At 48.3% G+C, this 21,617-nt stretch overlaps 1 protein-coding gene across 4 annotated transcripts in view; it reads right to left on the bottom strand.

The window, feature by feature from the left end:
- Positions 1 to 11,994, bottom strand: part of LOC141100118 (uncharacterized) — a 52,684-nt gene extending 40,690 nt beyond the window's left edge. For 2 of the 4 annotated variants that reach the window (XM_073588361.1, XM_073588362.1), the window contains exons 1-3: positions 11,747 to 11,799; positions 6,382 to 6,475; positions 6,099 to 6,290 (exon numbers count right to left, since the gene is read on the bottom strand). In XM_073588361.1, coding sequence (XP_073444462.1) covers positions 6,099 to 6,290; positions 6,382 to 6,475; positions 11,747 to 11,784 — 324 coding nt within the window. In that variant the 5' untranslated portion in view covers positions 11,785 to 11,799. Of the gene's footprint in view, positions 1 to 6,098; positions 6,291 to 6,381; positions 6,476 to 8,832; positions 10,151 to 11,746; positions 11,800 to 11,849 lie in introns of those variants that run through there. The other 2 variants (XM_073588363.1, XM_073588364.1) reach the window with 2 other exon arrangements.
- Positions 11,995 to 21,617: the final 9,623 nt, after the last annotated feature.

The raw sequence follows: 21,617 nt of genomic DNA, 5'->3' as shown, positions 1-21,617 counted from the left end.
GAGCTCAATTGTCCTGCACCCCCCCCACAACGGTAGTGCAGAGATGTGTTTGTTGCCTGCTAACAGGTCAGTTTTGTGACGCTACAATTGCTGCTCTGTTAATGCATGTAGCAGAAGGTAATGCTCTGTCATATGTATCAATAAAGCAACATTTGCAGCATCACATCGTTGGTATCTCAACAGCAGACAAACATATCTCAACTAATCTCAGCCGATGTACACAGAGCTCCATAGTGCTGTAAATTTATCTTTTTAGCTCCCTTTAACCCCTTAACGACCAGGGGTATTTCAGTTTTTGAATTTCCATTTTCGGCTCCCCTTCTTCCCAGAGCCATAACTTTTGTTACACCGCTCCGTCATACTCACCCGGCCTCAGCTCCCACGCCGCAGCTTCTCTCCACCCAACGGCCACCTCTGACGGGCTCATCCAACGGGTCATCCAACACTTCAGTTCCTCCACGTTCCAGTCTATAATCTTACTCCATTCCTGTCTCCTGTGTGCCAGCCCTGTTCTGTCATCTACACTTCAGACCCACTTTCCTACTCCAGCCTATCCTGAGCCGCCCCTCTCGGTACCGGCAACCGTGGTACTCGAACCCCTGGGCCTGCTCCTAACGGTCCCTGTATAGGGGTCGGTTCCACCTGGCAGCTCGGAGCCACGGTCCACAGGGTCCACTCCTGGAGAATCCGGCTCCTGACCATCCACGCTAACAACTTTATTTTTCAGTCAGTATGTTGTTTTTTGTGGGACAAGTTGTATTTTTTGAACAACACCGTTGGTTTTAACATATTGTGTACTGGAAAATGGGAGAAAAATTCTGAGTGCAGTGAAAATTGCAAAAAAAAAAAAAAGTGCAATTCCACAGTTTTTTTATTTTTTACCATGTTCACCAAATGCTACAGTAACCTGCCATTATGATTCTCCAGGTCATTATGAGTTTGTAGGTACCAAACATTAGGTTCTTATCTTTATTTAAGTGGTGAAAAAAAATCTAAAATCTGTAAAAAAAAAAAGTGCCATTTTCCAAGGCTCTAGCGTCTCTATTTTTCGTGATCTGGGGCTGGGTGTGAAGGCTTATTATTTGCACGCCAAGCTGACGTTTTTATTGATGCCATTTTGGTACAAATACGATATTTTGGACACCCTTTAATGCAATGTAGCGGCGACCAAAAAAACTTAACTCTGATGCTTTGAATTTTTTTCTCGTTACGCCGTTTAGAGATCTGGTTTTTATTTTATATTGATAGATCGAGCAATTCTGAAAGCGGTGATACAAAATATGTTTATATTTGATTTTTTTTATTGTTTTATTTTGAATGGGGTGATTTAAACTGTTATTTTTTAATATTTTTAAAAACTTTTTTTTTTTTTTTTTTTTTTACTTTTGCATGCTTCAATAGTCTCCAAGGGAGACTAAAAGCTGCAGTACTTCGATCTGCTACACACAGGCGATGATCAAATCGTCTATTTGTAGCAGAAATTCTCACTTGCTATAAGCGCCAACGATGGGGCAACACTCATAGCAGTCTGGCAATGACAACCATAAAAGTCTCCTCTGGTTGTCATGTCAACCCATCGGTGACCCGTGATTATGGGACAGTTTCATCGATGGGCGGGATTAGTGACGAGCTTCCCGTAAGTGCAAGTTATATGCCACTGTCAAGAGATTGACAGCAGTATTTAACGAGTTAACAGCCGCAGGGGGATCACGATTCCATCCATGGCTGTTGCGGACACATGTCAGCTGTATTGATAAGCAGTCATGTGCCCGAAAAGGTGTGGACTCAGCGCCAGAGTCCGCACCAAACAGGGGGAGTCCGACATGGGCGTACTATTACGCCCATGTGCAATACATCTCTCCTTTCTGTCCGAGCTATATACAACCCCATCCTTCAGTATATCAATACATTCAGCCTCTTATAGCTTATCTCGCAATATATCACTCCTTTCAGTCTGCTACAAACAGTCCCATCATGCAGTAAATCTTTATTTTCTGTACCCTCTAAATATAGCCCATCCTGCAGTATATCTCTCCTTTCTGTCCCCTCTATATACAGCCCTTCTTACAGTATATCTGCCTCTCAGGTCCCTGTATACATTCCTGCAGAAACTCTGTTCTAGGCAGAGCCACAGTTATGCTGGCAGGATGCCAGCTGAAAGACTGCACTGTGTCGGATTGACAATAAGCACTGGAACTACAAAACGGTTCCAATGGCAGCTGAAGGGTAAATAGAGCCTGGAGGGGATTGGTTGGTGGATGATAAGTGCAGAATGGGGTAGATTTAATTACGGGTTATATTGGCACATATTATGTACATTATTATAAGACTATATTTTGAGTTTTTGAATACTCATTTAAGGCTTAATTTTCTGTGCTTATTGAAGTACATATGATTGGCTCTCAGGAAAAATAGCTGTCATTTAGCTGACAACTACAGAATGAATATGGGTATCTTTGATATCTATAATATAACGCTGTAAGCGTCACTCTGTCCGCAGCCTTCATAGACTGCGCAAGCGCGACGCGCCTGCGCAGTCTGGCTCCAGACAGAGTGAGGCAGCCAGTGGTGAGGAGTGTGTATGGCGCTAGAGATGGCGGTACCGTACACACTGCATACCGGCATCTCCAACGCCATACTTACATACTTACCTGACTGGGAGGAGCGTTGCCGCGGCGCTTCTCTTCGGGGCAGGAGACCGGGGCTGGAGTGCGGCCGGAATCGCGCTGCGCATGCACGATCCGGAGCCATTTTACTGAAGTTTTAGCAATATGGCGCTGGGGCACGAGTGTGGCCGGAATCGCGCACGCACATAGCGCAATCCGGTGCCATTTTACTGAAGACACACTTGCAGTGTGTCTTCAGCAATATGGCGCCGGACAGTGCTATGGGCATGCGCGATTCCGGCCGCACTCCTGCCCCAGCCTCCAGCAGAACAGCGCTGGAGCACAGGAAAGAAGGGTGAGTATAAATGTTTTTTTTGTTTTTGTTTTTTTTTGGTGTACTTTTAATAGGAGTGAGGGGACCATGCATACCAGGATAGGGGAGGAGGTGAGAGGACCATGCAAACCAGGATAGGGGGGTGAGGGGGCCATGCATACCAGGATAGGGGGGTCATACATAACAGGATTGGAGGGTGAGGGGGCCATGCATGCCAGGATTGGGAGATGAGGGGTACCATGCATACCAGGATAGGGGGGCTGAGAAGAACATGCATACCAGGATTGGGGGGTGAGGGGGCCATGCATATCAGGATTGGGGGGTGTGAGGGGTACCATGCACACCAGGATAGGGGAGGTGAGAAGACTATGCATACCAGGATTGGGGGGGGTGAAGGGACCATGCATACCAGGATTGGGGGGGGTGAAGGGACCATGCATACCAGGATTGGGGGATGTGGGGTGCCATGCATACCAGGATAGGGGGGTGAGGGGACCATACATACCAGGATAGGGGGTGAGGGTGACCATGCATACCAGGATAGGGGGGTGTGAGGGGTACAATGCACACCAGGATAGGGGAGGTGAGAAGACTATGCATACCAGGATTGGGGGGGTGAAGGGACCATGCATACCAGGATTGGGGGATGTGGGGTGCCATGCATACCAGGATAGGGGGGTGAGGGGACCATACATACCAGGATAGGGGGTGAGGGTGACCATGCATACCAGGATTGGGGGATGAGGGGTACCATGCATACCAGGATAGGGGGGTGAGGGGACCATGCATACCAGGATAGGGGGATGAGGGGTACCATGCATACCAGGATTGGAGGATGAGGGGTACCATGCATACCAGGATTGGGGGGATGAGGGGTACCATGCATACCAGGATTGGGGGGGTGAGGGGACCATGCATACCAGGATAGGGGGATGAGGGGTACCATGCATACCAGGATTGGAGGATGAGGGGTACCATGCATACCAGGATTGGGGGGATGAGGGGTACCATGCATACCAGGATTGGGGGGGTGAGGGGACCATGCATACCAGGATAGGGGGATGAGGGGTACCATGCATACCAGGATTGGAGGATGAGGGGTACCATGCATACCAGGATTAGGGGATGAGGGGTACCATGCATACCAGGATTGGGGGATGAGGGGTACCATGCATACCAGGATAGGGGGTGAGGGGACCATACATACCAGGATAGGGGGTGAGGGGACCATGCATACCAGGATTGGGGGATGAGGGGTACCATGCATACCAGGATTGGGGGATGAGGGGTACCATGCATACCAGGATTGGGGGATGAGGGGTACCATGCATACCAGGATTGGGGGATGAGGGGTACCATGCATACCAGGATTGGGGGATGTGGGGTGCCATGCATACCAGGATAGGGGGGTGAGGGGACCATACATACCAGGATAGGGGGTGAGGGTGACCATGCATACCAGGATAGGGGGGTGTGAGGGGTACCATGCACACCAGGATAGGGGAGGTGAGAAGACTATGCATACCAGGATTGGGGGGGTGAAGGGACCATGCATACCAGGATTGGGGGATGTGGGGTGCCATGCATACCAGGATAGGGGGGTGAGGGGACCATACATACCAGGATAGGGGGTGAGGGTGACCATGCATACCAGGATTGGGGGATGAGGGGTACCATGCATACCAGGATAGGGGGGGTGAGGGGACCATGCATACCAGGATAGGGGGATGAGGGGTACCATGCATACCAGGATTGGAGGATGAGGGGTACCATGCATACCAGGATTGGGGGGATGAGGGGTACCATGCATACCAGGATTGGGGGGGTGAGGGGACCATGCATACCAGGATAGGGGGATGAGGGGTACCATGCATACCAGGATTGGAGGATGAGGGGTACCATGCATACCAGGATTAGGGGATGAGGGGTACCATGCATACCAGGATTGGGGGATGAGGGGTACCATGCATGCCAGGATTGGGGAATGAGGGGTACCATGCATACCAGGATTGGGGGATGAGGGGTACCATGCATACCAGGATAGGGGGTGAGGGGACCATACATACCAGGATAGGGGGTGAGGGGACCATGCATACCAGGATTGGGGGATGAGGGGTACCATGCATACCAGGATTGGGGGATGAGGGGTACCATGCATACCAGGATTGGGGGATGAGGGGTACCATGCATACCAGGATTGGGGGATGAGGGGTACCATGCATACCAGGAATGGGGGATGAGGGGTACCATGCATACCAGGATTGGGGGATGAGGGGTACCATGCATACCAGGATTGGGGGATGAGGGGTACCATGCATACCAGGATACGGGGTGAGGGGACCATGCATACCACGATAGGGGGGTGAGAGGACCATGCATACCAGGATAGGGGGTGAGGGGACCATGCATACCACGATAGGGGGGTGAGAGGACCATGCATACCAAGATAGGGGGGTGAGAGGACCATGCATACCAAGATAGGGGATGAGGGGACCATGCATACCAGGATACGGGGTGAAGGGACCATGCATATCAGGATAGGGGGGGTGAGAGGACCATGCATACCAGGATTGGGGGATGAGGGGTACCATGCATACCAGGATACGGGGTGAGGGGACCATGCATACCAGGATAGGGGGGTGAGAGGACCATGCATACCGGGATAGGGGGTGAGGGGACCATGCATACCACGATAGGGGGGTGAGAGGACCATGCATACCAAGATAGGGATGAGGGCGTACCATGCATACCAGGATTGGGGGGTGAGAGGACCATGCATACCACGATTGGGGGATGAGGGGTACCATACATACCAGGATAGGAGGTGAGGGGACCATGCATACCAGGATAGGAGGTGAGGGAGTACCATGCATACCAGGATTGGGGGGTGAGGGGACCATGCATACCAGGATGAAGAATGGGGTGCCATGTGTACCAGGATTGGGGGGGTGAGGGTACCATGCATACCAGGATAGAAATGAGGGGTGCCATGCATACCAGGATAGGGATGAGGGGTGGCATGCGTACCAGGATAGGAGGGTGGCAGCACATAGCAGGATAGGAGACCATATACCAATAAAAATGCCTGCCACCTGGGCGTAGAACGGGGTCATAGCTAGTTACTATATAATTGTCCCAGCGTTTCCAGCAGCGCTCACCTCACCAGTCAGCAGTTCAATGATCTTGTTGGTGATGTCCAGGATCTTCTGCTCCTTTTTCCTCTGACGTATGAGAAAGTGGGGAGGAGGCTCCATGATGGGACTCTTCATGCTGCCCCATCCTCTTGACACATGCGGACAGTTGTTGGGAGTCACACACTCACCAGATGTCTTCTTCACTACTGTGCAATCCTGTGGATAGGAAATAAATATATGATTAGAAACATTTCCAGAATGTTGTCTCTCCAGTCTTAAGAATGGAATAATGCCTAGAATCCCTCACCTCTCCTATCAGAATACAGACGATATCCAGGGTGAGGTCCAGTATCTTTTCTGTCATTAGACTCTCCTCCATGGTGTGTTGGATTACAGGAAGACTAAAAACCAAGACAGGAATAGATAGCGAAATATGTCTGATTACCGTATGTGATGCATATAAAATCTGTTTCACAATGTCCTTCCTGTTTCAGGTGAAAGCTAAAGAACTTGGAGATTTGGGACTTATATTTTATAATGTTTATTAGCACATGAGCGTACACATTGCCGTATTAAGCCAAAATATATTGAATAAATGTAATAAGGTAATTGCTATTTGCTATGTGGTCCGGAACAAGGAGGGGGAGAGGGGGTTTAGGTGGGTGATGTCTTTTGTTGTAAGTTGAAAAAATTAATAAAAATGTATCTGATTAAAAAAAAGACAGGAATAGAATATCTTTATGTGCACAGGGTACATACAGCTGCAATCAAAATTATTCACCCCCTTATTGCAAGTTAGTAGAATATTTTGGTAATAAACCTGTTTGCAAAAAACAAACAAACAAGAACCATTAAGTAGCTGAACACATCTAATATAATGAGGTTTCTCCAAATTCAGCACAAAATGACACTTTTAATGACTACTGCAGTCTCAGAACTGTGCAATCCTTTCACAAGAAGAGTCTTTAGTACGCAGTAGTGAAAATCCTGATGGGATATGGCCTCCATCCCTCGTCGTTTTGCAAACAGCAGAACCCTTGTACTTTTTGCTGATAAACCTAATTAGCAATGGGGGTTCAATACTGCAGTAGAAGCCCGAATCCTGTACTAGTGGATCGTCACACATTTCATGTTATTATGAATACATACCAAACGGTAGCATGTGCCTGAAAGTATCAGAAATAGTGTCTTGGTGTCCCACTTAACATGCCTAGCATATTCACAATGTGTATGACCTTATCACACCATTTATGCTCAACGGTGGCGATTCCTCACCTCTTACAATTGTTATTGTTAACCACTAAGTTATTGCAATGTTGTCCAGTGAAAGCAAGTGATCAACATTCCACAGGATAGGAAATAACATGTTGATCATTGGGGTCCGACTGCTGGTATCCGCACTGATAGGCAGAATGAGGAATTTTGATCTCTGTTAAGGGTCTGTCACACTAAGAGATATCGCTAGCAATATCGCTATAACTTGTGAGGATATAGCGATATTGCTAGCGACATCACTGTGTCTGATACTTACCTACGACCGGCTCCCCCGCTGGTTATCGCTGATCGCGCGAGAACAGGCTGGACTGTTTCTCGTCGTCAGCTTCCTGCTGTGACGACGAGCGACGCGTGGAGCCGGGCGGGAGGACGCAGGATCGCCTCATCTGTCAGGTAAGTAGCGACCCCCGTCCCCAGCGATGTCGCTGGTGAGATCTGCCTATGTGGCAGCTCACTAGCGACCACTTAGCGATGTACCAGCGATCCTGACCTCGTCATATCTCTGGTCGGGATCGCTGGTACATCGCTAAGTGTGACAGTACCTTTAGAATGGATTGGCAGTACGCATACCTGATCTGTGCTCCATTCATTCTTTATGGGGCTGCCGAGTGCTACACTTGTCTTTTTCCGCGTGCCCCAAGCAGTCAGACCCCAAGCAAACAGTAAGTTATTAAGAATGAAGCAGATAGATGATAACTTGGTTTATCCAATCACTGTAAATCATTTGTAGGGACTCTCTAGCTTTTAGGCAGCTGGTAGCGTTACTGGCAGGTAGTTCCTTGGTCAAATAAACAGGTTTATTGAAGTGCATAAACTTCCAGAAGAACCTAAAACAAACAGCCCTTTTCCGGCGTAAAGGAACAAAATAAACAGTTCATATACAGGCATAGGTGGGCTCATTCGTAGAGATACAGTTTTGTGAAAAAGTGTTTTCTCCCTTCCTGATTTCCTATTTTTTTTTGCATGTTTGTCACACTTAAATGTTTCAGATCACCAAACAAATTTAAATATTAGACAAAGATAACACAAGTAACCACAAAATACAGTTTTTAAATTAAGGTTTATGTTATTAAGGGAAAAAGGAATTCAAACCTACAGGGCCCTGTGTGAAAAAGTGGTTACCCCCGTTCCAAAACATAAATTAGTTGTGGTTTATTCATTATTTGGGAAGCGGAGTTCAAATTCAATAGCCACACCCAGGGCCTGATTACTGCTACACCTGTTCTCAATCAAGAAATCACTTAAACAGGACCTGCTTGACAAAGTGAAGTAGACCAAAAGATCCTCAAAAGCTAGATATCATGCCGCGAGCCAAAGACATTCTAGAACTAATGAGAAAAAGTAATTGAGATCTACCAATCTGGAAAAGGTTATAAAGTCATTTCTAAAATTATGGGACTCCAGTGAACTGTTACGTGCGTGGTTGTGGAACTGCTGTACCACAGTTCGAGAGAACCTGGAGGGGGAGTAACTAAGCACACACCTGACTCTTTGCTAGAGCCCCTGATGTTGGGGTTAGACTTGGCTCCAGGTGCTTCTCCAGGACAGATCCACGGAGCTGTAGCAGCTGACCCCGATGGAGGACAGGGAAGCAGGACCGGCAAGTAAATGATTAGCGGGTTGGTACGGCACAAGCAGAACAGGAACATATGACGGCCACAATACGGGATCATGCAGATTCTCAGGTGTAAGTTCAGACAAGGTAGAAAGCGGCACAGGAACAGGGCAGATGGATCAGGATTAGGACTAGGCACAAGCAGGCCGAACTTGGGTATGGGAATAGCAGGGTGGACGGGACAGGAACGGACAGGGCGGATCAGATCAGATGCATGGGGACCTTACAACTTACTAGCAGGTAACACTATAACTAAGAAGCTAAGGCACCTCCCAATAGGGGAGGATGCCTTATATACCAGGCATATCTCAGCTATTGCAAGGGGACAGCTTTAGCAGTGTGCGCGCTGGATCTGCGTGATGCATGCAGGTCCTGAGAGCGGACAGGGGCCGAGGGAGCATGGACTGCATCCTAACAGGACCTCAGTGAAAGCCATTAATGGCGTTTTTAATGACAAAAACATGGAACAGTGGTGAACCTTCCTAGGAGCGGCTGGCAGACCAAAATTACCCTAAGAGCGCAATGACAACTCATGCAAGAGGTCACAAAAGACCCCATAACATCCAAAAAACTGCAGGCCTCACTTGTCTCGGTTAAGGTCAATGTTTCTGACTTCACCACCTAACCAGAATCCTACTCCACACTGATGAGGGGCAACACCCCGAAACAGCTGTCTGTGGATGGATACCTGGCCTTGGTATTTCCCTTGTCATATCTGTAAACTCGTAAAGAGATGTATATTGACTTAAAGGGCCACTTAATATGGTGGTAATGGTGGTTTCCGAAAGGAGCCGCTCCTTGGCTGGGTCCTTCCCTGGAGGAAGATCTGGCTAGTCCCGTGCTTGAGACTGTTAAATGAGGCTCCACGGACTTTATTTGCATATTCGTATTTCCCAGGGAGCAATGCACCTAGGATTTCACTGATTGAGCGCCTTTGCCAGCTGCTGCAGTGTTTTCTCTGACTGGTCTCCCTGAGGTCAGTGATTGTTTCGTGATGGTGACTTCACCATAAGATAAATACTGGTCAAAAATGGCCTGCATGGCAGAGTTCCAAGATGAAAACCCCTGCACACAAAGGCTTCTCTCAGTTTCGCCAGAAAACATCTTGATGATCCCCGAGACCTTTGGGAGAATACTCTGTGGACTGACGAGACAAAAGTTGAATTTTTTGGAAGGTGTATGTCCAATTACATCTGGAATAGAAGTAACACAGCATTTCAGAACAGGAACATCATACCAACAGTAAAATATGTTGGTGAGAATGTGATGGTTTGGGACTGTTGTACTGGTTTAGGACCTGGAAGACTTGCTGTGGTAAATGGAACCATGAATTCTGCTGTCTAACAAAAAATCCTAAAGGAGCATGTTCGGACATTTGTTCGTGACCTCAAGCTGAAGCGCACATGGGTCATGCACCAGGAAAATGAACAAAAATGTCATGATTCGAACGCACATTGTATCAGAACAGGGGATGCCCGGGTAAATTTGAAAAGATCTGGGAGAGGTGGAATTCCTCTCATCTTACTTTGCAAGGTGGAGACATCGCATAGAAGACAATATAATGTATGATATTAGGCTGTGAAACAGAAAATAGCAGTTGATGTAGTTATAGTTGAAGTTGTAGTTTAGGAACTCACAATTAGGTTCTATTATCTGAGTAACACAATACAGGCTTGTGAGATGTGACTGACATACATGCTTCATAGTATACAGCCTGTTGTTCTTTACGTGTGCTTGATGGGCTATGTATATATCACCCTGTAAATCAATGAGTGTGCTTTTTTTTTCTTTGTATTTAACAGTATATGACATGTGTATGCTCTGTATAATGCTCACCACCATAAGCAAATATGTATGTTGTACATTTTTCTTGCACCGAGGTTCAATGAACAAATTTTAAAAAAAAATAAAAAAAATGTAGTAGCAGGGGACGATGGGACTTGTAGTAGCAAGGAAGGATGGGACTTGTAGTGGCAGGGGAGGCTGGGACTCGTAGTGGCAGGGGAGGATGGGACTCGTAGTGGCAGGGGAGGATGGGACTCGTAGTGGCAGGGGAGGCTGGGACTCGTAGTGGCAGGGGAGGCTGGGACTCGTAGTGGCAGGGGAGGATGGGACTCGTAGTGGCAGGGGAGGATGGGACTCGTAGTGGCAGGGGAGGATGGGACTCGTAGTGGCAGGGGAGGATGGGACTCGTAGTGGCAGGGGAGGATGGGACTCGTAGTGGCAGGGGAGGATGGGACTCGTAGTGGCAGGGGAGGATGGGACTCGTAGTGGCAGGGGAGGCTGGGACTCGTAGTGGCAGGGGAGGATGGGACTCGTAGTGGCAGGGGAGGATGGGACTCGTAGTGGCAGGGGAGGATGGGACTCGTAGTGGCAGGGGAGGCTGGGACTCGTAGTGGCAGGGGAGGCTGGGACTCGTAGTGGCAGGGGAGGATGGGACTCGTAGTGGCAGGGGAGGATGGGACTCGTAGTGGCAGGGGAGGATGGGACTCGTAGTGGCAGGGGAGGATGGGACTCGTAGTGGCAGGGGAGGATGGGACTCGTAGTGGCAGGGGAGGATGGGACTCGTAGTGGCAGGGGAGGATGGGACTCGTAGTAACAGGGGAGGCTGGGACTTGTAGTGGCAGGGGAGGCTGGGACTTGTAGTGGCAGGGGAGGCTGGGACTTGTAGTGGCAGGGGAGGCTGGGACTTGTAGCTGTGGATACATGTAGATGAGAACTGTAGTGCCAAAAGCTGATTGGACCTTTATTTGTCATTATTACAATATGCTGGGGCAAGTACCTGTACATGGCAGGGAATGTAGTAGTGCACACAGGCATGTGCCAGCCTTAGAATGACTGGACACAATGATGGGGATGAGGCGTTACCACCGGTACACACTCACCTGCATCTCCTCTGAATGCCTCCCGGTACGTTGTAGCCACCAGAAACACGTCACCTGTAAACTTCCGCCTCATGCGTTCCACTCCGCTCGTCGTGTCTGGTAAGCGTCACTCCTCCTGTGCCAGCAGGGGGCGCCAGAGCGCAGCAGTCAGTACCAGCGGAGGTCTATTTAGTGTGACAGGAATTTCCATCTGTACCTCTGAAAAATAGGTTTCAAACGGAACCCTGACCGAATCATAGCCTACAATACTCACTAAATAGACAGTCGCACTCAAAAAAGACTTGGGCTTATTGAAGAATCTTTGTAATTTTTGTAATTTTTATTTTTTGTTTTTCAATGCAACAAATAGTGTAACACCGCAATAAATCCCAGAAGTGTACTTTAAAAAACTGACCAAATACTAAATGTGTGAACATGGCCTAAGAAACATGCGACCATGGGAAACAGTCTGTGATGCACAAAGGACCATGAAGTGTAATCTGTGAAAGCGAGGGTATAAGGCCGGAGTCACACTAAACATATGAAAAATCAGTACAAGTCTTCCTGCAGAGAGTCACACGAGCGTAATGCGAGTACAATGCAATTTTCACATCTAGCATCCGATTTTCATCCAAACGCAGTGCGATTGCTATCAGACTGCAATGCGATGTTAACATGAGCTTTTACATGCAGCAATTCTCTGTCATTTACACATTGTTTTCAAAGGAAATATTTAGATGGTTGGATAGACAATAGAATAAAAGCCGGCAATTCATGTGCAGCGTACAGTAAAATCACACTGACAGGTTAGAATAGGATATCTACACATAGGATATATAGATGTCAGTGACACACATGAATATATATTACATAAATTCAGAAAAAAGAGGCAGCACTCCAGTATTTTCAAAAATACAAAAGGGACACTCAGATCTACCTCTCTGGCCCAGACTCCACCTCTCTGCTGTCCAGAATTCCTGAGTGTCTATCAGCCATATCCTCCTCTTCTCGCGTCCTCAGACTCAATGTGGACAAATCTGAACTCATCATCTTTCCCCCATCTTACAGATCTTCCTTACCTGACCTATCACAATTAACAACATCACGCTTTCCCCCGTACCAGAGGTCCGCTGCCTCGGAGTAACCCTTGACTCTGCCTTGTCCTTCAAACCGCATATCCAAGCTCTCGCCACCTCCTGTCATCTCCAGCTCAAAAACATCTCCAGAATCCGTCCTTTCCTCAACCCTCAATCTACTAAAATGCTTGTGCATGCCCTCATCTCCCGCCTCGACTACTGCAACATCCTTTTCTGTGGCCTCCCTGCTAACACCCTTGCACCTCTCCAGTCCATCCACGGTGCTTAGTTACCCGCTGTTTACCTTGGAATCCAGCTCCCAGCATCTGCTTACAGTGCTGGGAGCTCGCTGTTCGTTGGTCTCCCACTGCCACACGCAGCAATGCGTGTTGGCCAGCGGGAGACTAGCGATCAAAAAATAGCCCAGGACGTTCCCGCACGATCAGCGATACCCAGCGGGGGGGAGGTGTTGTCGCTGATGCGTGCCACACACATTGAGATCACTGATGCGTCACAAAATCGGTGACGCATCAGCGATCTCGCTAGCAATCTCGCTTAGTGTGAAGTTCCCCTTAGAGTGTCCAAAAACACCTTAGCTAGATGGATTAGGGAGGCAATTTCTTTGGCTTATACCACAGGTGGTGTGGAAGTCCCGGAAGGTTTAAGAGCTCACTCTACTGGAGCCATGGCGACATCCTGGGCAGAGAGGTCGGAGGTGTTGATTGAGGACATATGTAAGGTGGCTACATAGTCCTCTCCGTCCACTTTCTTTAAGCATTATAGACTGGATCTGGGTGGCTCCTCCGAGCTCACATTTGGGAGAAGGGTGCTTGAGGCAGTGGTCCCTGCCTAGTCCCTAGACTCTGTACATCTCTGTAATTCTCTCGTGGTGCTGTGATGGCGACTGAATAAATGCATACCTACTTACTGGTAGTGGTGTTTTTCAGGAGCCCATGACAGCACCCTTATATTCCCTCCCTTTCACGTGTGGGTTGGCACCTTTTCCAGGCGTTATGTTTAGTCACGTGTGCAGAGTATTTTTAGTTAAATTGTATGTTTTGCGAATAACCGTGGAGGTCCTCTCATGCTCTGTAATCCAACTGATGCGGGAGAGAGATGCCACCCTTTTATGTCTGTAGGTTTCCTGTCCCTGAAGGAAGGATCCCCTCTCTCGTGGTACTGTCATGGGCTCCTGAAAAACACCGCTACCGGTAAGTAGTTATGCACTTCAATTTTCACTGCTCAACATTATAAAATTCTGTAAAGTACCTTGGGGATACAAGTTGCTCACCACAGGTCTAAATACATTCCTTGAAAGGTGTAGTTTCCAAAATGGGGTCGCTTGTGGGTTTCCACTGTTTAGTCATATCAGGGGCTTTCCAAATGCAATATGGCACCTGCTAACAATTCCAGCCAATTTTGCACTCCGAAAGTCAAGTGGCGCTCCTTTCCTTCCGAGCTCTGCTGTACGCCCAAACAGTAGTTTTCACCATATATGGGTTTTCAATGTACTGGGGAGAAATTAAAAAACAAATTGTTTGGTCCATTTTCTCCTGTTAACCTTGTGAAAATGAAAAAAATATAGACCCATACATCAACTAACCAGGGTGCTACCTTTGTGCCCATCATCAAGGATAAATAGTAGAAGTAAAAAAGAAAGCACAAATCATGGTGCACTCAACTGGTTTTATATACAAATGTGAAAGACTTTATTGATAACAAAGAAGTGCACATACATAGTTAAAAACACTGCAATAAGAAACAGAGGCTGCAGGGATTTAAATAACATGTAAAGCACCTTGCAATGAAAAATGGTGCCTAGCAATAATTGCTGACCAGGTGGAAGACAAATATTCATTAATTTGACATATGTTAAATACATGTAGCAACAAATGAATCATGCAGAAGAACTAACAGACATAATGAAAAAAATCCCACTTGTACAAATACCAGCATGATAAATGAATAAGAAACAAGTACTGAGAATCCCTGCTTGCCCAGCAGCCATATGGAAGCCCCTAATATCACCCAAGAATATTAAGTGAAGACATGCATTTGGGTAGAGTAATGTATACTCACCGGGTGCTTACTCCAATGCCGCATGGACCATCCCTACGCGTATCACTACTTGTAGCTTCGTCAGGGGAGGATGGTTTAAAATGTCACAAGTCAGGTATGAATAAAGGTAAGTGCACTTACTGTTGTTACCAGGATAGCCAACACCTGAGTTGGCAAGCCAGAAACAACATTACTGCGCCCTAATAGGCTAAATAGATACATCACCCCTATATCAGTCAGCGTGCAGGTCACTGTGCGTGTAAAAAAAACGGAAATGGATCAATACTTTCCCCTGGTGCCTCACAGGAGGCGCCAGTCATCGAGTTTTTTGCTAATAACTGCGGGTCACTGTGCGTGTCAAACTCCGGAAATAGACCGTGGAGCATGCGCACAGTAGCCCACAAAAAGCACCAGTCATCACGTTATGTTGTGTCATTGTGTGTTCCAGCAGCCAGCAGAAAACAACTGCACGTGCGCCGAGAATAAACTAGAGCGGAATGTAATAGTTCCGCCTCACCGCAGGATCTCATTTGCTCTAGGCAAATACAATGCGCACGCGCTAAGGATAAAGCAGCGTGGAATGTGATAGTTACACCTCACTGCAGGATCTCACTTGCGCTAGGCAGGTACAATGTGCATGCGCTAAGGAACCTATAAAAGATACAGAACAGCACTATCACAGTGTAAAAGATACTGAGTAATTTATATCAAATAAAAAATGCCTATATATTATATTGTACACTGATACTCCCTGAGTATATTATCTTGATAGGTTAAGTAGATCTTAAGTCAGTATGTAGTCAAATATACTGTACATGTCAGACACCGGAAGCATAGCTCTAATCATACGCACATAAATTATTAATATCACGATGTGAAAAATTACCACTATACATCCCACAGTGTGTGACATATTACTTGCTCCTGAGGTTAAGGAGGCCAAGCACAATTGATTGGCCTCAATAAACCCCCACACCTACAGTATAGAGATGCTGCACACTGACTGACTGATCATCAGGTGCTATGTATTAGCTGACTGACTAACAGGCAGTACGTTATAGCCATGTCATCCTGGGTTATTGCAAATATACTGAAGGGCTAAACACTGCCGAGCATTTTCATATAGAGTAAAGCCAAATCCAAAGCCAGCACTTCTTAGCTACATTACAGCATCAAGAATCCTGTATATGACAGATCCTCATTAGAGTTGAGCGATACCAGCCGATACTTGAAAATATCGGATCGGAATGGATCGGCCGATCTTAAAAAAAAGTATCGGTATCGCCGATTCCGATACCGGGAACCAATGCAAGTCAATGGGGCCAAAATATCGGAATTAAAAAAAAACCTTTCTTTCCTTGTAGGTTAATTCTACATGAAGAAAAACAACTAAGAATAATGTAGAATGTATTGTGGGAGGTGGAGGAGACATTAAAACCATAGAGGTTTAGCCCAATCAAATGGAATAGCAGGAATTAAACTTTTTTTTTAAAGATGTTAGGAGTTACAAAGATATTGACTATGTTAGCCTCATTTATATTTTGCCAGACATGTATGTCTTCTTCTTCTTTCTTCTTCTTCTTCTTCTACTTCCTTTTTTTACATTCTTCTTCTTCTTCTTCTACTTCCTTTTTTTACATTCTTCTTCTTCTTCTTCTACTTCCTTTTTTTACATTCTTCTTCTTCTTCTACTTCCTTTTTTTACATTCTTCTTCTTCTTCTTCTACTTCCTTTTTTTACATTCTTCTTCTTATTCCTTTTTTTACATTCTTCTTCTTCTTCTTCTACTTCCTTTTTTTACATTCTTCTTCTTCTTCTTCTTCTTCTTCTTCTTCCTTTTCTTACATTCTTCATATTCTTCTTATTCAACAATTATTATTCTACATATTCAGCTTCTTCATCTTCTTCCTATTCTTCTTCATCATATTCTTGTTTGTGTCAGGCATTCCTGTAGTTGTTATCTAGAAAAGTTAGAAGTTTACACCTTCCGTTCTGCCTGTCACAAAAGATTTACAACAGGATTTGTCCGCGTTCAGTTTGGCCTGCAGCAGCAGGCCTTTTCCAGGGGCACCACGAGGAGGAACGGACTCACCCCCATACACTGCTTAGTCTTCTTCTGCTTATAAATAAGATAATATCATTTGCTCAGAGTATTAGTCTTATGCTTAATGTTCTTCTGCTTTGTTTTTTTTATGCTTCTTTGTCTTCTCTCTCTTGTTGTTCTGCATCTTGGTGGTTGTCTTCCTGTTCTTTGTCCTCTTGAGATGGAGGCACCTAGGCCAAAGGCTCTGACGAGAACCAGCTGACGGTACTGGCACCCGGAGGGGCAGCAGAAGGAACAAGAGCCAATGGCACTACCGAGGACCAGCTGACGGTGCTGGAACCCGGTTACTAAGCAGGAGGTACCTGTGCTACAAAGCACTACCAAGGACCAGCAGACGTTGCCGGAACTCGGATACCGAGATGGAGGCACCTAGGCCAAAGGCTCTGACGAGAACCAGCTGACGGTGCTGGAACCCGGAGGGGTAGCATAAGCTGCAAGAGCAAATGGAAATAGCGAGGACCAGCTGACAGTGCTGGCACCCGGAGGGGCAGCAGAAGGAATAAGAGCCAATGGCACAACCGAGGACCAGCTGACGGTGCTGGAACCCGGTTACTAAGCAGGAGGTACCTGTGCTACAAAGCACTACCAAGGACCAGCAGACGTTGCCGGAACTCGGATACCGAGATGGAGGCACCTAGGTCAAAGGCTCTGACGAGAACCAGCTGACGGTGCTGGAACCCGGAGGGGTAGCATAAACTGCAAGAGCAAATGGAAATAGCGAGGACCAGCTGACAGTGCTGGCACCCGGAATGTGGGAATGTGGACAGAGCAGGCGACATTGCCGGACACACATCAGGGGATTAACTGACCGGACTGAACACCTGTAACACAGGAACAAGTGTGGATTGTGCAGACGCCACTTCGGAGCTGTAACTGGCAGGCTTGGAGGACAGGGGAAATACGAGAGACAGTGGAGCCACAGGCCTAATTGGAGCACGGTTAAAAATCAGTAGTGGTACGACTGTGTAGGCAGCAGGAGACTTTGCCATCCACACAGCAGGGGATCAGCTGACATTACTGAACCCCACTGAGACACGGGAGCAAGTTTCTCTTTCCGTGTGGATGGCACTTCCGAACTACAACTGGCTGTGTTGAAGCCCAGGAAATAGGAGGGTGTAGGCAGAGGCCTACTGTATTTTGAATGAGGTGACAGCAGGAGAGACTGCCATCCACACAGCAGGGGATCAGCTGACATTACTGAACCCCACTGAGACACGGGAGCAAGTATCTCTTTCCGTGTGGACGGCACTTCCGAACTACAACTGGCTGTGTTGAAGCCCAGGAAATAGGAGGGTGTAGGCAGAGGCCTACTGTATTTTGAATGAGTTTACAGCAGGAGAGACTGCCATCCACACAGCAGGGGATCAGCTGACGTTACTGAACCCCACTGAGACACGGGAGCAAGTATCTCTTTCCGTGTGGACGGCACTTCCGAACTACAACTGGCTGTGTTGAAGCCCAGGAAATAGTAGGGTGTAGGCAGAGGCCTACTGTATTTTGAATGAGTTTACAGCAGGAGAGACTGCCATCCACACAGCAGGGGATCAGCTGACGTTACTGAACCCCACTGAGACACGGGAGCAAGTATCTCTTTCCGTGTGGACGGCACTTCCGAACTACAACTGGCTGTGTTGAAGCCCAGGAAATAGGAGGGTGTAGGCAGAGGCCTACTGTATTTTGAATGAGGTGACAGCAGGAGAGACTGCCATCCACACAGCAGGGGATCAGCTGACATTACTGAACCCCACTGAGACACGGGAGCAAGTATCTCTTTCCGTGTGGACGGCACTTCCGAACTACAACTGGCTGTGTTGAAGCCCAGGAAATAGTAGGGTGTAGGCAGAGGCCTACTGTATTTTGAATGAGTTTACAGCAGGAGAGACTGCCATCCACACAGCAGGGGATCAGCTGACGTTACTGAACCCCACTGAGACACGGGAGCAAGTATCTCTTTCCGTGTGGACGGCACTTCCGAACTACAACTGGCTGTGTTGAAGCCCAGGAAATAGGAGGGTGTAGGCAGAGGCCTACTGTATTTTGAATGAGTTTACAGCAGGAGAGACTGCCATCCACACAGCAGGGGATCAGCTGACGTTACTGAACCCCACTGAGACACGGGAGCAAGTATCTCTTTCCGTGTGGACGGCACTTCCGAACTACAACTGGCTGTGTTGAAGCCCAGGAAATAGTAGGGTGTAGGCAGAGGCCTACTGTATTTTGAATGAGTTTACAGCAGGAGAGACTGCCATCCACACAGCAGGGGATCAGCTGACGTTACTGAACCCCACTGAGACACGGGAGCAAGTATCTCTTTCCGTGTGGACGGCACTTCCGAACTACAACTGGCTGTGTTGAAGCCCAGGAAATAGGAGGGTGTAGGCAGAGGCCTACTGTATTTTGAATGAGGTGACAGCAGGAGAGACTGCCATCCACACAGCAGGGGATCAGCTGACGTTACTGAACCCCACTGAGACACGGGAGCAAGTATCTCTTTCCGTGTGGACGGCACTTCCGAACTACAACTGGCTGTGTTGAAGCCCAGGAAATAGGAGGGTGTAGGCAGAGGCCTACTGTCTTTGTAATGCGGAGACAGCAGGAGAGACTGCCATCTCCACAGCAGGGGATCAGCTGGCAGTGCTGAACCCCACTAACACTCTAACGAAGGTGTTTGGCTCTGTGGAGACGACACTTCTGAACACCAACTGACGCTGTTGGAGCCCAGGATTAGGCGAGGAGCAGGCTTTGGCCTACTGGATTTTGGCAGGTGAAGGCAGCAGGAGACTTGCCATCTCCACAGCAGGGGAACAGCTGGCAGTGCTGAACCCCACTAACACTCTAACGAAGGTGTTTGGCTCTGTGGAGACGACACTTCTGAACACCAACTGACGCTGTTGGAGCCCAGGATTAGGCGAGGAGCAGGCTGTGGCCTACTGGATTTTGGCAGGTGAAGGCAGCAGGAGACTTGCCATCTCCACAGCAGGGGAACAGCTGGCAGTGCTGAACCCCACTAACACTCTAACGAAGGTGTTTGGCTATGTGGAGACGACACTTCTGAACACCAACTGACGCTGTTGGAGCCCAGGATTAGGCGAGTAGCAGGCTGGGGCCTACTGGATTTTGGCAGGTGAAGGCAGCAGGAGACTTGCCATCTCCACAGCAGGGGAACAGCTGGCAGTGCTGAACCCCACTAACACTCTAACGAAGGTGTTTGGCTCTGTGGAGACGACACTTCTGAACACCAAATGACGCTGTTGGAGCCCAGGATTAGGCGAGGAGCAGGCTGTGGCCTACTGGATTTTGGCAGGTGAAGGCAGCAGGAGACTTGCCATCTCCACAGCAGGGGAACAGCTGGCAGTGCTGAACCCCACTAACACTCTAACGAAGGTGTTTGGCTCTGTGGAGACGACACTTCTGAACACCAACTGACGCTGTTGGAGCCCAGGATTAGGCGAGGAGCAGGCTGGGGCCTACTGGATTTTGGCAGGTGAAGGCAGCAGGAGACTTGCCATCTCCACAGCAGGGGAACAGCTGGCAGTGCTGAACCCCACTAACACTCTAACGAAGGTGTTTGGCTCTGTGGAGACGACACTTCTGAACACCAACTGACGCTGTTGGAGCCCAGGATTAGGCGAGGAGCAGGCTGTGGCCTACTGGATTTTGGCAGGTGAAGGCAGCAGGAGACTTGCCATCTCCACAGCAGGGGAACAGCTGGCAGTGCTGAACCCCACTAACACTCTAACGAAGGTGTTTGGCTCTGTGGAGACGACACTTCTGAACACCAAATGACGCTGTTGGAGCCCAGGATTAGGCGAGGAGCAGGCTGTGGCCTACTGGATTTTGGCAGGTGAAGGCAGCAGGAGACTTGCCATCTCCACAGCAGGGGAACAGCTGGCAGTGCTGAACCCCACTAACACTCTAACGAAGGTGTTTGGCTCTGTGGAGACGACACTTCTGAACACCAACTGACGCTGTTGGAGCCCAGGATTAGGCGAGGAGCAGGCTGTGGCCTACTGGATTTTGGCAGGTGAAGGCAGCAGGAGACTTGCCATCTCCACAGCAGGGGAACAGCTGGCAGTGCTGAACCCCACTAACACTCTAACGAAGGTGTTTGGCTCTGTGGAGACGACACTTCTGAACACCAACTGACGCTGTTGGAGCCCAGGATTAGGCGAGGAGCAGGCTGGGGCCTACTGGATTTTGGCAGGTGAAGGCAGCAGGAGACTTGCCATCTCCACAGCAGGGGAACAGCTGGCAGTGCTGAACCCCACTAACACTCTAACGAAGGTGTTTGGCTCTGTGGAGACGACACTTCTGAACACCAAATGACGCTGTTGGAGCCCAGGATTAGGCGAGGAGCAGGCTGTGGCCTACTGGATTTTGGCAGGTGAAGGCAGCAGGAGACTTGCCATCTCCACAGCAGGGGAACAGCTGGCAGTGCTGAACCCCACTAACACTCTAACGAAGGTGTTTGGCTCTGTGGAGACGACACTTCTGAACACCAACTGACGCTGTTGGAGCCCAGGATTAGGCGAGGAGCAGGCTGGGGCCTAC

The sequence above is a fragment of the Dendrobates tinctorius genome, unplaced genomic scaffold (assembly GCF_039654945.1).
Source record: "Dendrobates tinctorius isolate UK_male_01 unplaced genomic scaffold, ASM3965494v1 ptg000103l, whole genome shotgun sequence".
NCBI lineage: Eukaryota > Metazoa > Chordata > Amphibia > Anura > Dendrobatidae > Dendrobates > Dendrobates tinctorius.
This window is presented reverse-complemented; position numbering and strand designations above follow the sequence as displayed.